The 14149-nt window shown below is 29.7% G+C and overlaps 1 protein-coding gene across 2 annotated transcripts in view; it reads left to right on the forward strand.

Moving 5' to 3' along the window:
• The first annotated feature begins 279 nt into the window (after nucleotides 1–279).
• The window catches only part of LOC111639934 (multidrug resistance-associated protein 4-like), a 55635-nt gene continuing 41765 nt past the window's right edge, over nucleotides 280–14149 (forward strand). For both annotated transcript variants that reach the window (XM_023385897.1, XM_023385896.1), the window contains exons 1-8: nucleotides 280–360; nucleotides 1813–2004; nucleotides 2686–2780; nucleotides 3258–3344; nucleotides 3407–3503; nucleotides 4510–4710; nucleotides 11065–11240; nucleotides 13506–13786. In XM_023385897.1, coding sequence (XP_023241665.1) covers nucleotides 310–360; nucleotides 1813–2004; nucleotides 2686–2780; nucleotides 3258–3344; nucleotides 3407–3503; nucleotides 4510–4710; nucleotides 11065–11240; nucleotides 13506–13786 — 1180 coding nt within the window. In that variant the 5' untranslated portion in view covers nucleotides 280–309. The remainder of the gene's footprint in view (nucleotides 361–1812; nucleotides 2005–2685; nucleotides 2781–3257; nucleotides 3345–3406; nucleotides 3504–4509; nucleotides 4711–11064; nucleotides 11241–13505; nucleotides 13787–14149) is intronic.

The raw sequence follows: 14149 nt of genomic DNA on the forward strand, positions 1-14149 counted from the left end.
AACTGGAACGTATCTACCGTGTTATACGGGGGGTCGACTGTATTTAGCTTTCCAGCTTTCTACCTTCGTAGAGGCTTCCACGAATTTCTTTTGTCTTGAAGCTCAGTGCACTTCGCATTTCCTGTATAGAGAGAGAGTGTGTTTACTGTGTTATTCTGGCTTGCCTGAGACATTATCATAAATTAATTTATTGTTTATTATTAATAATTCTGATTTATAACTTTTAACACTAGTTGTGAATATTTTTAATAACTTTGTTTTTTTTTAAACAAGGAATTCGAACCAACATTAAATGGGATATCATTAAACATGCAACCGAGAGAATTATTAATTGTTATAGGTCCTGTTGGATCAGGAAAGGTAAATATCTTGTTTTAAATTTTAAAGTAAAATTATCCTCTTTATGATTTTAAGATTGTTTTAAAAAATTAATAAAACGAAGTAAATAAATGGTTACATTTTCTTATTTATAATAAAAAAATTCTCAAAATTTTATATTTTTACATCTTGTTTAAATAATTTTATCTGTTTTTGATTTTATTTTGACTTGATTTTAATTGTTGAAAAAAAAATATACAATCTGTGTACTTATCAGACAAGACGGCAAATCTTAATTACGTCACGTACGAAGAAAGATAAATTGTTGGACAAATATTTGTATTATGTAACTCGTGTGCTTAATTCCTTATAAAATCTTCTGTTACGTTTATTGTTTACATAAAACGAACTGACTAATAACAAGTGAAAATGATCGAGTAACTGAATGTACTTGTAGGAGTGTATAATTACGTGTTAAAGTCTTTGTTCATCTAACATATTGAATTTAGACATGAATATTTTATTTAAAATTATCAACACCAAAAATTTATTACTTCAATTTTGTATTAGAAAATTTTTTAAAATTATTCATAACATAAAAGTTATTCTTATTGCATAATTTCTAATTGTGTAACATTATAACAATTTATTTTTTAGAAATGTCTGCAATATGTTTTTATTAATTAAGCCTGTAAGTTGTTTTGAAATACAGAACTGTAGAATCATATTCGATCTTCAATTTGAAATTTCAGCGGACACATCTTTTATGAAGATTAGATTGTATATACTGATATTTTTAACTATTGACTACTTATTATTTGGCATAGATCAGAAATTTATTCATAAACACGTCTAACGTTGTTGCAAGAATATTCTGCACGCATAATCAATTAAATAATAATGGAAGATTATCCATTATGATTTAACAGTGGAGGCCTTAGGGGGTGGCGAGCAGGGCAATCGCCCTGGACCTCGCTCTTGGAGGGGCCTCGCGCAACAACCAAATAGAAAAAAGTTGATATTTAAAACTTTTTATTTTATCCTTGGCTATTAGTTATAACAATAAAATAAATTTAATTTATAGTACAGTATATATTAATATTAATAAGTGTCTACTATTTCAATTCACATACTTTGCACAAAGGACAAGGGCCGCGCAAAGATCTGCCACCCAAAGCCTCGCAAAGATCTGCCGCCCAGAGCCTCGCAATGGATAAGGCCGCCGCTGTGATTTAATTAATTGATGTATTCTACGAAAGTTTGTTTGCAGATAAAATCTTAGAGATTCATGAATGTGCTGTTAGAGTTTCTGTTAGGAATTCATAGAATATGTTGTATCACCTCTTTACATTGCACGCGATTTAAAAGAAAGCAATCAATAATTGAGATAATATTTTTACACGAATACGTAAATACTTTTAAAATGTTTATGTACTTATATTATTTATGCAAAACATTTCCTTACCAATAATGAAACGACATTAATTTCGATAGTCGTCTTTACTAATGTCCGTGTTGGGAGAGATTCCAATTACTTCTGGTGAAGTGTCCGTGAAAGGAAAGATTTCTTATGCTTCTCAAGAAGCTTGGGTGTTCAACGCAACTGTCAGAGAAAATATCTTGTTTGGAGAAGAATATCAAGAAGACAAATATAGAAAAGTCTTGCATATAACGGCTCTGGAAAAGGTAAGATGATTTTTACTCTTAGAAGCTATACAGTGGTACCTCAGGATACGAAATTAATCCGTTCCGAAACTGAGATCGTATCATGAAAATGTCGTAAGGTGAATCATCTATTCCCATACGATTACATGTAAAACTAAATAATTCGTTTCAACGCGAAAAACATACTTAAATTAAAGCCAAGTAATACATTTAAAAAAATAACTGTAGTAAGAAAAACAAATGAAAAATGCGAACTAATGAAACGTCGTATGGTGAGTTTTTGTTCGTATCGTGGAGCAAAAATATGTTCGAATTTCATGTCGTATCCTGAAAATTTCGTATGCTGGGGCGTTCGTAACCTGAGGTACCACTGCACTTTGGATTTCTTACTTCCTTTCTAGACGAAAAGTGATATTGTCAAGAGTACAAAAGCAATTTTTTTTATAAAAAAAGTTAAATAAAAATATCGATTTTTAGTGTTGGACTTTAATAAAAAGCGGTAATAGGAGACATGACATAAAATTATATGTTATTAGCCCAAATAGTGATTTTGAATACAAACGACAAAAATTTAACTATCAAAACACCGTCCATAAATCAAACAGTTTTAGAAATCAATAGTTTTGTTTAGTTTTAATAAAGTTTTCAATGCACATTACATTGAACCTAATTATCTTGTATGTTTATTTTTTATATTTTTAGGATATTAGCTTATTTTCTAAAGGAGATCTGACAATCGTAGGAGAAAAAGGAGTTATAATGAGCGGTGGGCAGAAGGCAAGAATTAATTTAGCAAGGTATAACTGGTCTTACCTAAAATAATTTCGATGTTTGCAAATATAAAAGTACAATATTCATAGGAATAAGAAAATATACCGCAACAATAAACACATTTCAATAAATTCAAATATTGTTTATAAATATATTTGTTTTGATTTTGATTGAAAACCTATATCGTTTCATTTCTCAGTGATGTTTTCTTTATTTTACGTGGCGTATATCACAAAGAAGTGAAAATAATTTTAAATTTAAAAAAAAAAACATATTTTTGTTTAAAGTAAAACAAATAGAATATTTTTCTGTTATCAGACAAAACCACTCTAAACTGGTTATTTTGTGACCTGATAGTAGGGACTTCGTGTGCTGGTGTTCTATACTTTATTTGACACCCTCTCTTTTACTTCATAATATAAAACACGGAAAATACTATTAAAAGATATAACAAGAATAGTTTTATTTATTTTTTAATGATGATGCATGTTTATATTTTCCAGAGCGATATATGTGGATGCTGATATTTTCCTCCTGGATGATCCACTGAGTGCTGTTGATGTACCAGTGGCAAAACATATCTTCGAAAAGTAATTATTTAAGTAATACTTTTTGAACTTTTCGATACATTTTAACTTTCAATCTATTTCAGGTGTATAATGGAATATATGAAAGACAAGATATGCATTCTAGTTACGCATCAAATACAATTTTTAAACTCTGCGTGTAAAATTTTAGCGTTAAAAAAGGTAACTACATTGATTGTTAATTAGTTATGCTTTGTAATATATTTTTGAAAAGACAGTTATATCAGTATAGATAATATCATATATGCGTGATATTATCTATATCACGTATACGTGATACGTGATCTATATCACGAATACGTGATGACAATTTGGGAAATGTATCGGGCCAGTCTATGGGTCAAGCACAACTCTGTGACAAACGACTAGTGTTTAGTGATATCCGCTGGACAGTGGTGAGTTTCAAAACAGTAACATTTTTTTTCTATGCATGGCACTGAATACACAATAAGGGTTGCATTACCAGTTCAAAAACCCATTGGTAAACATACCAGTAATAAGATAATTGTTACCTTTTTACAAATTAAAAGACAAAGTCGTTCTAAAAATATATATTTCAGACGATTACCATTTTTACAAAGTGTTCTAGAACAAAGTACAGACAGCTGGACCTTTTTTTTTAGGCTACACAACTGCCTATATTTTAAAATATTCCTTAAAAACACAAAAAACCAATAAATTATTAAGAAAAAATCTTCTTTAAAATTGGAATGGTAAATCTTAATCTTTGTCCATTGGGTTTCTGGCTCTTTATCTACTAAAGATTAGCGCTGACAAATTAAAACACAAAAAAACCAAAAAAACCAGTTTCTTACTAATTTATTGGTTTTTTTGTGTTTTTAGGGAACTTTTTAAAATATAGGCAGTTGTGTAGCCTAAAAAAGAAGGTCCAGCTGTCTGTACTTTGTTCTAGAACACTTTGTAAAAATGGTAATCGTCTGAAATATATATTTTTAGAACGACTTTGTCTTTTAATTTGTAAAAAGTAGTTTATTCATCTGACGGAAATCCAAATAATTGTTACCGATAAATTCGGTAAATATTGGTTGGCACGTATTAACTTTTCGAATTCCAATATGAATTTCCATTCATTTTCAAGTAAACAATATTTCTTTATATAAAAAACATAAAGGCAATTGTATTTATATACGCGATTAATTTATTTTAGGGCAAATGTGAATTCATTGGAAATTTTAAACAATTGGAAAATTTAGAAACGCATACAGATATATTACGAACGGAAGAAGTCTCTGAAAACAGCATTGATTTAGAGAGTGCGGTTTTTAATAATAATAATGATGATGATAAAATTGGAAGTTTTCAATATGCTATCAATGATGACATTGAAGACAGAAGCAAAAGTAATGAGGTAAGAATTATTTATTAAGTAGTTATCCATGTAAAAAATTTCAGAATGCAATAACTGATGTTCAGCATTTCTCGGATCGATTTCTCCAAGTTTTGTACATGACGAATGTTTAATTATAACAAATAACTATTCGATTCTAGGAATAAATTGCTATTATGAATTTATTTCCTGAAATTTATGAATACAAACTTTATGATTGAGTGATACTAACGTCAATAGACGTATTTATATTAACATTAAACCTTAAATGGCAGAGCCATTATTTTGAAAGTAAACCAGTGCAATAGTAATTTTAGGAAGGGACTACTTTATATTAATATTACACAGAAAAAATACTAAACACTTTTTGTGCGTTTAGAACAGTACGCAAACTTAAATACTTCGATTCTTTAAAATAATTTTTTATATTTCCTGTTTAAATGCTGTTTTATATCTAAGATTAAAATTAAAAACAGAATTTTCTTATGGTGTTCTTTATAGAATATTATTCTAAAATATATTATTATAATTTTGTTTAAAAAATTGGCTGACAGATTTACGCATTAACAAAAATACGTAGAAAGACGTAAATGTCTTCACTATTTGACATGGCAAGAGTGAACACGTTCTAGTCTTTCTACGTATTTTTATTAATATTATCATTACAATTCTATAATAATTAAGAATAATTTTATTTTTTATAATTAGTTAAGAACAACTATATAATATTTTCGTTACAGAGTGTGATTATAAAATATATTGTTGATTTCGAACCATATTCGCCATTTTATATGGAAAACGAACATTAGAGATATAAATATTTTAAATCGATATTCTGATCTTTTCAGCAAAAGAAAACATTATAGGTAACGAATATTTAAACGAAAGTAAATACAGAATAGGGATTGCGTTACCAGTCAAAACCCCATTTGTCAACATTCCAGTAATAATATTATAGCGAGGTTTTGTTTGAAGTTTACATCTCTAATACGTGAACTCGTAAATCATTAAGAAGCACTTACTGTTTTTCTTAAATCTTTCTCAAAATTATTTAAAAACTTAAATATTTCCTGAAAAATTAAACTGAGCTTAGTGGTATAGGCTTTACTATTTTGGGCCGACACGAATACACAGATGTGGTGACATGTTTGTAACGTTCTGTAAAGCAGTTGAAAACCCGCAATTTCGAGGGAAGACGTGAATGCCCAACGTCATATCAGAAAAAAAATTCAAGAAACTTTCAAAACACTGAATGTAACCAGAGTCCTACGTGTAAATTCAGAAACTGGTTAAAACACACACAGGTGTGCGTGTTTTGGAAAACTAAATTTACGCACATGTTAAACTCCCGTCGTAAAGTACAAAATAAAAAATTTGGGATGAGATCGATGTATTTTGACAACAATCGTAGACTCGATTGATGTGTAGCGCGGGACCAATTTACACGCGAAGATCAGACCATTGTCTCTATTCTCATGTAGCAAGCATGTTACAAAACAATACAAGGGAATTTCACTACTGAGTTACTATGACATCATATAATAATAATTTTTATAAAAACAATAATAAAACAAAAACATACTGCATATGAATTTTAACAACGTTTTTTAGTTTATACTTGAACCAAAATGACAAAACAACTTCGAAATTTAAATAAAAGATTTTATTTTCCATTAATAAGAAATATACTAAATTTTTAAAATTAGTTATTCGTAAACTCTATCCGGCATTGTTTCGATGAGATTTTTTTCTTCACATTTGCGATTTCGTTCCAAGCATTAGTTGTGCCTTTTCTTAAATGATTCTACTGATGTATATTGCTTATAATTTTTATATACCTTCCTTGATAAGATAGCAGCATATCTTCGTAAGAATAATGTCAGGGGAACATGCAGACAGTTGTTGTGTATTGCGAATTAATATTTTCGATGGGAATTTAGTTCAGAGTGTCTTTTAGGTAGGATATTGTTGTTTCTTCTTCACTGCATTAATTTAATTTGTCACAAAAATGATGAGAACGATTTTTCCTTTCCACAATAAAACCTGTAATTTATCAGGTTCATTCTATAACTATATTTTATAAAAATTCACTTCTAAAACACGACTATCTTTTATTTTATATTATCCAGTGTGCCGTTTTGCATATTATATGAAATTTAATGGCAGAAGCTGATATTTCTTTATCATTTTAGAACAAGTATATCCTGTATATTATTGCTAAAATTCATTTATATTTTTATTTTATTACTATTTATTGATAAAAATTATTATTAGTACACGATATCTTAATCTTAAGCCCTAATTCCGAGTTTTCTCGGGCAGGGTACATAGCGTTACAAAAAAATCGGGTTTTTAGACCCTTTTGAAAATTTTTTCCGGATGTTTTTTAAGTCTACAAATTTTTTCATAAAGTTTTTCCCGCGCGAAAAAATTTTATCGCGATTTTAACCTACCTTTAATGACGCACGATTAACACTTAATTGTTTTTTACGAGATTCTTTATCAAATTTCATTCATCGTTCTAAAGTTGTAGTGCACAAATTTTACTTTGGTAAAGTTATTTAAAGCTACTTTCTGATTTCAAAAACGACCTCCAATAGTTTTTTTAATTTTTTTAATTAATAGATTTTATTATATATAAGTTTAATTAAGTCGGGGGCAGAAATTGCATTAAAAACGTAATTTTTTAAAAATATTTAACCAGCTAGTAGTCACCCTACTATAAACCCTTCTCCTCCTCAGACGTCTATGAGAATGTCCCGGAAAATCCAACAGCAGCTGTTCTCAAGGTCATTCAGCTGTAAACACAATGACTCATCAGTGTCAGATTTCCCGGAAAGGGGAGACAATGGAAAATAATGTTTGAAGCTTTCTCTTCAAAATTAACGCATTTCTTTCGTTTTTTTTCAGTTTTAAGTATTTTTTATGTTTAATTACATTGAAATTAAAAACTGCTGGGAAGCAAAGATGCTAATGAATTAGTAATGGATGTTTTTTCGTTGTTTTGTAATGCATTTGGCAAAAAATAGCCTTATAAAAGAATGCTCTTATAATTTCTTAATAGATTGTAAAGTACTGTACATCGAAGATAAAAATTTCTTGATGAATCCCTCGTACACAATTTCGAGCAACACACAATCCTCGCCTTAAAAACGACCGTTTTGCGGAGGGTAAACATCTTCAGAAACGAAAATTGGTTAGAATGTACTCTCACAACAAAGCCCCAATTAAAAAGAAATAAAGTGAGTGGCCAAATTATCAGAGACACTATAGTAAGTGGGTGGCCAAATTATCAGAGACACTATCGAGTTGGTTCTTCTCTAGTTTTAACGAGAAGCATAATGATTTTATGTGTAAATTATATGTGTAAATGTTTTGGAAACGTTGCTTGGAAATATGTGTTAATGTTGACATAATAACACCCTTAGTTGGTTCAATGTAAATAATAGCATTTCTAAGCATTGAGTGGATCTTTGTTTTTCGCCCTAGAAATGCGCAATCGGGTGACTGAGTTGATCAATACAGAAAATGGAACTCATTGTGCTAATCTGTGACCAATCATGCATGGTGACAAATTGCATTGTCCTGTTTGAAAGTTCCTGTCTGCATCAGGCACACTACAGCCATGAATGGTTACACCTGATTAGTAACAATGTTGAAGGAACCGTTGAAATTAAGAGATGTTCCTGGAGGACATTACACAAACTTTTGAAATCAGGTTTTACTGCATGGTCACCTTGCTCTTGTTTCACTGTATTCGCTGCATCTTGAATCTGTGATTGTGTGCTTTTGTGTAGATGAATACTATCTTATTTAAGTTATTTCTTTAATAATTGATATTTACATGATACAAAATTGAGAATTCTGATTCACTCTTTTATATATATATTGATCGACGTATATAAATAATATTATTTTCTTATCAAACACGCAGTTTTATGCAAGAAAACCACTTTTACCGGTGCAACTTTCGTTATAATTCAAACACCTCGCTATATATTACAATTTTGTATAAAAAAATGAAAGAAACACGTGGCAAAAATGCTGTTTTGGAAGTTTATTTTTGATACATTATCAACATCTTTGGCTCTGTTTGCAACTTTCTTATGCTGAACATCGTATTTCTGAAAACAAAAATGACCCCGATGTAGATATTGAAAAGACAGGAAAACTGAATATACCTGTAAAACGTGCAAAATCTACATCTGTTTACAGCATTCATATTTTGTTTGTGAATGCTCCGTAAACATAAATAAATAAAAAAGAATCGAACGATTTTTTATTGTATGTTAAATAAAAGTTTTAAAAAGTAATGTAAAAACATAATATGCAGTCTTATTATGTATTAATAAAATTTTTCTTAGTATATTTGCTTCTTGGTTTTCTTGTTATACAGTTCGAAATTTTTAAATAAAAATGTTACGTATTTAGAAATGCTTGGTTTCTCAGGCCCAGGACACTCACCGTAGGTGTTAATAATCTACAATGTTATTAGAGAGGAGTCCACATTCTTAAGTGAATAGGCACATAGGAAGTCAGAAATTTCTTTCCTGCGATGAAGCAATGAAATCTGAAGGATTTGAATATATTTAATTCTTTGGCAATATCTACACGAATCAAAACGTAAACTTTTTCAAGCACGAGCATGTAATTTCACTGACGGCAACTCCTGTTTGCACTATGCTAGGAAAACCGAATCCAGGCTGCAGTCTTTGATCAAATACGTGTACTCCCCTGACCTGGATTAACTTCGACATGTCTCCGACAGAAAATGTGTGAAGATTATTTTTTACATATTTTTACAAACAATGTGATTTTATTCAGTGATCATAATTTAAATTTGTTAACATGAATAATAAAGAAATACGTGCAAAATTTTATTTCTGTTCATCTCGTGTATAATCTGGGCTTATTGAAGAGACTTTTTAGCGGACCAAGCACCATTGTATTTCAAATTGTCCAAGTTTATAAAAGTTTGATTACCAAGAAACTAGCTGTGAACATTTGTGAAAGTACATACGTTGGTTGGTACCCGCGAAATTCGACTACAAGAGCGACAACCTTGGAATATAACAGATTTTATGAGATATCACAAACAAATATTACTTTGTATTATATCACTTATCTTTTCATTATGTGCGGTTACGTCTGAAAGATATTCGCTTGTGAGGACATAGTACGTAAAATATATAAAAATAAATGTCAAGAAATAAAAGTCTTATTTAACAACGTTAAACAGTTAAACTACAGAGACTTGTTTTTCGTTATATCGAGTGTTTACCAGGTCCGCCAACTCTGTTCAGTTAAGGAAGGAATACAAATAGTATGTTAGCAGTTATGAGTTAGACAGGAAACGAGTTATGTTTAAAATGCTTTTTATTCTTCAATTGTCAATGATAATGTTTTATTCAGATACTAGCAGGTTGGCCTGGCGTTGCTCGGGCAAAAGTAACGATAACTAAGATAAACATTATTACGTTATAGTCAGCCTTACCCGTTTTCACAGAATGCAAGAATTGGGAATCCTTGTTTCCAAACTAATTAGAGAATTTTTAGATGGGTCTAAAAATATGTTCGATTTCTGCAAAAATGAAAAAAACTGCATCTGCGTCTTGCACGTCGGTTTCTCTTAACAATTCCATTGTTAAGTAACACTTCCATTGTTGAAACTTCCATTGTTACTTAAAACTTTTATTGTTACTTAGCACTTCCATTGTTACTTAACACTTCCATTGTTACTTAACACTTCTATTGTTACTTAACACTTCCATTGTTACTTAGCACTTCCATTGTTGATGGAAGTGTTAAGCTTTAATTCTGTCCCTCTCCCCCGTGGGAAGGAATTTCGAAAAATCCCTTCTTAGTGTGCGTTCTGCTAACGTACCCTAACTGTCTATCAAATTTCAACTTTCAACTCCTAACCGTTTGAGCTCGTATCCATAATGTATATAGAAGTTTTAATCCTGTCTCTCTCTCCCGGGGGAAATTTCGAAAAATCCCTTCTTAGTGTGCGTTTTCGTGATGTACCCTAACTGTGTACCAAATTTCAACTTTCAACTCCTAACCGTTTGGGCTCTGCGCTGATTATTATTATTATTATTATCAACCCGTCTCGATTATATATTAGATACTTCTTATTCTTTTATTTCTTAATTGTTTATTTTGGAGTAGAAAAGGTAGCTAATATTCAACAGAGTGAATAGTGTTTTTTGTTAGTCTGTATTAAATAAGCATAACACATTTTATTTATATTTTTATCAAGAAATTATTCTTTAGGTTATTTTAGTTCAAAATAACATATTAAAACATTTATTCTGGATTTAAGCAAAATTCAACGAGTAATTAATACATTTTTTAAAACATTATTTCACGTAGGCAACGGAAAATAACCAAACTCCACGTGAGAAAGAAGGAGTCAAGAAACCAGGATTTTCAGTTTATAAATCATACGTCAATGCCGGAGCGGGGCTTTTCTTCAAAATTGTTATTTTATCCATGTTAATTACAGCGCAATTCCTTACGAGTGTCAGCGATTATTGGCTAATCAAATGGTATGATATTATTATAATTAATGTATAGTATAACACGTGAACTGTGCTTTCATATCAAATGTTTTATTAATTAAAACATCATTACATTACATAACCCACATTCAATTCACTACTATCTCAAGTTTCATGTATAATGAATGAAAAATTTTGTGAGATTCAAGGGATATATTTTTCTTATCTATAAATATTTCCTTACAAATATTATAATTTCGCATTTAAAATAAATGTCAGCATAAAATTTTTTAAGTTGTATATCTGAATTCAATATATATATTTTTCAAAAAATTCATGAATATTCATTTCAAGTGCATATCTTAAAAAGTTGAATTTCTTTTTACATTATAAATTTAAACGTTAAAGTGATGGTTAATAAGAAGATTTAGTTAATCCTTTTGTGAAGAAGACATGTTCTTTTTGTCATCTTGAAAAATGTTTTAAACATTTTTTTTTCGCAAAACATCGATAATAATCTCATCTTGATTACACTGCAGTGTTGCCGTTCCTAGTACATTTGTACTTTTCTGGTACATTTTGCTTTTTCCAGTAAATTGAAAGTACTTTTAGATTTTTAGTACATTTTCAGTACATTATAATATTTCAAGTACCATTTACGGTACAAAATAATATTTTACGCCTTAACGAAAAAAATGAGAAAAAATGAGTTTAATAAAGTCTCACTAGTATCACTGCTTGCTAATTTAAATTATCCAATCACAACATAGATAGTTGCACGTGTAAACGGTCTTGACTCAGTGGTCTTCTTTCACACGTTCAGTTGTCTGCACATTCTCATCAGGACCTTGACAAAATTTTTCATGCCACGTGGTCCAAACAATTCAACTCCGTCAAACAAAAATAATGGACAGGTAAGGAAATCAATGATTTTAAACTTTTGTCGTCAATAATATCAAAATATCCGTTAAGTCAGAATCAAATTATTACAGAAAATAGTTTTGAAATTGTACGAGTATAAATAATATAAATACTTTTATATTATTTTCTACCACTATAATTTAATTCTTAAATTATGAACTTCAATTTTAGTAATCGTAGTAAAAGAAATAAGGGTTAATGTTACGTATGGTTCCAAAATGGCCGCGCTTCCGACTGTTCCAAGGTCTATATAAGAAGGTCAGGACACGCGTGATCTACTTCTTGAGCTGCCATTTTGGGGTTTTTTGAGTTGCATGTTTTAAGCAAACTTGTACGAGCAGTCAGTTTTATATGACATTAATTAAACTAAAATTGCATAAATCCTGTAATTTCCAGTCAAAAATATAATAATAATTTCGGATGATTATGCAACCCCAATTTTATGTAACGTTTTCATCAAATAGTTTAAAAGAAACAAGCATCCTTATCTTTTGCTGTCATGATTGAAATTAATTAAATAGGTACTAAAACTGATGCAATTACGTATATACCACTTCGTAAAGTGATGCAATAACATCAAAAAAATTTAAAGTATAATAAAGAATAAAATAATATAATATAACAAATTTATAATTATTTTTTTAAAGCACGATTGGTTATAAAATTAAGATGAAATTCAATAGTATTATTAATAAATGTTGTCAATGTAATGCTCATTTTATAATAACTAATAGATGTGTAGATATTTATAAATAGCTTTCAAAAAAATCCAAAAATAAAATTTTAAATTAAATTATTTGACAATAAACTATATATATTACGTGCGTACATATATATATATAGGCACGTAAACAAAGTATTCATAGAACTAATACATTTTAAAGGAAAATAGTACATTTTTGAAGGTGCTTCAGTACGTTTTGAAATTTCATTGCGGCAACACTGCTACACTGCTTCATTAATGCAATGGTCTGTAAGAACTGGAACAAGATCTAATATAATTTCTTCTTTTAGTGCAAAGCACTATAGCAATAGATTCCAACATCTGTTTCCTTAGCAGATTCTTATCACATTGAAGAAATGTCAATGTGTGGGAAATATTGCTCAGTAATTCCAGGCAAAAATAATCTGTAACAGATGGTAATGAATAAGAGATGGCAATGTCGCCTACAGTTATACATCTTACGATATAAGATAGAAATCTGGCTTAAATTTTCACTGTTACTATTTCATGTATTTATGCAAATATATTACTTTATCAGTATTCGGTAGATGTCAACATCGTTTATATGTATTTTCTTTCTTTAATGCACTTAAGTAATTTAATTGTATTTTATTCTGTTAAATAGATTAACTACAACGTGTATATGTTATTTTATTTTTAATTTTCAGGTTGCAAGATATTAGAATCTATAGCCACAGCATAGAGAATCTCGAAAATATTACATCTAACACAAATATTTTTCGCAACATTGAAGACAAAAATTTTTATCACAGTGAAGAATTCAACATGTATGTTTACGTTGGATTGATATGTGCCGTATTTCTAACGACATTTGCTTCTGGATTATTGGTATACAGATTCTTTACAATTGCTTCTTTCAAGTTGCATAACAATATGTTTCGTTGTATCATTCGAACTCCGATATCATTTTTGGATAACAATCCTGTTGGTATGTAAAATGAATTTATTTATTTTATTGTTAAGTTAATGAAATTTCAAAACAAATTTTTGGATATGACATAACTTTTGTAACTACACGCGTTGCTTATACTTTCATTTTTCGTATCACAAATATCTGTTACTGGTTAACATTATAGCGTTTGATGTGAAACTTTATAGCCTAATAGGAAAGACCGGGGCAACTTCGGCATACGGGGCAAGTTTGTCAAGCACTTTTTTTTAAAAACAAATTAAAAGGAGACTTTGGTTATAGGTTAGGCAGTTGAGTTTTATTTGTGGCTTGTTGAGTGTAGTGTTTTTATTGTTCTCCAACAAGCGTAGTTGAATTATCAAGCAAATTTTCATTTTCGTT

Source organism: Centruroides sculpturatus, unplaced genomic scaffold, assembly GCF_000671375.1.
Source record: "Centruroides sculpturatus isolate CEXI.00-Female unplaced genomic scaffold, Cexi_2.0 scaffold1169, whole genome shotgun sequence".
Lineage (NCBI taxonomy): Eukaryota > Metazoa > Arthropoda > Arachnida > Scorpiones > Buthidae > Centruroides > Centruroides sculpturatus.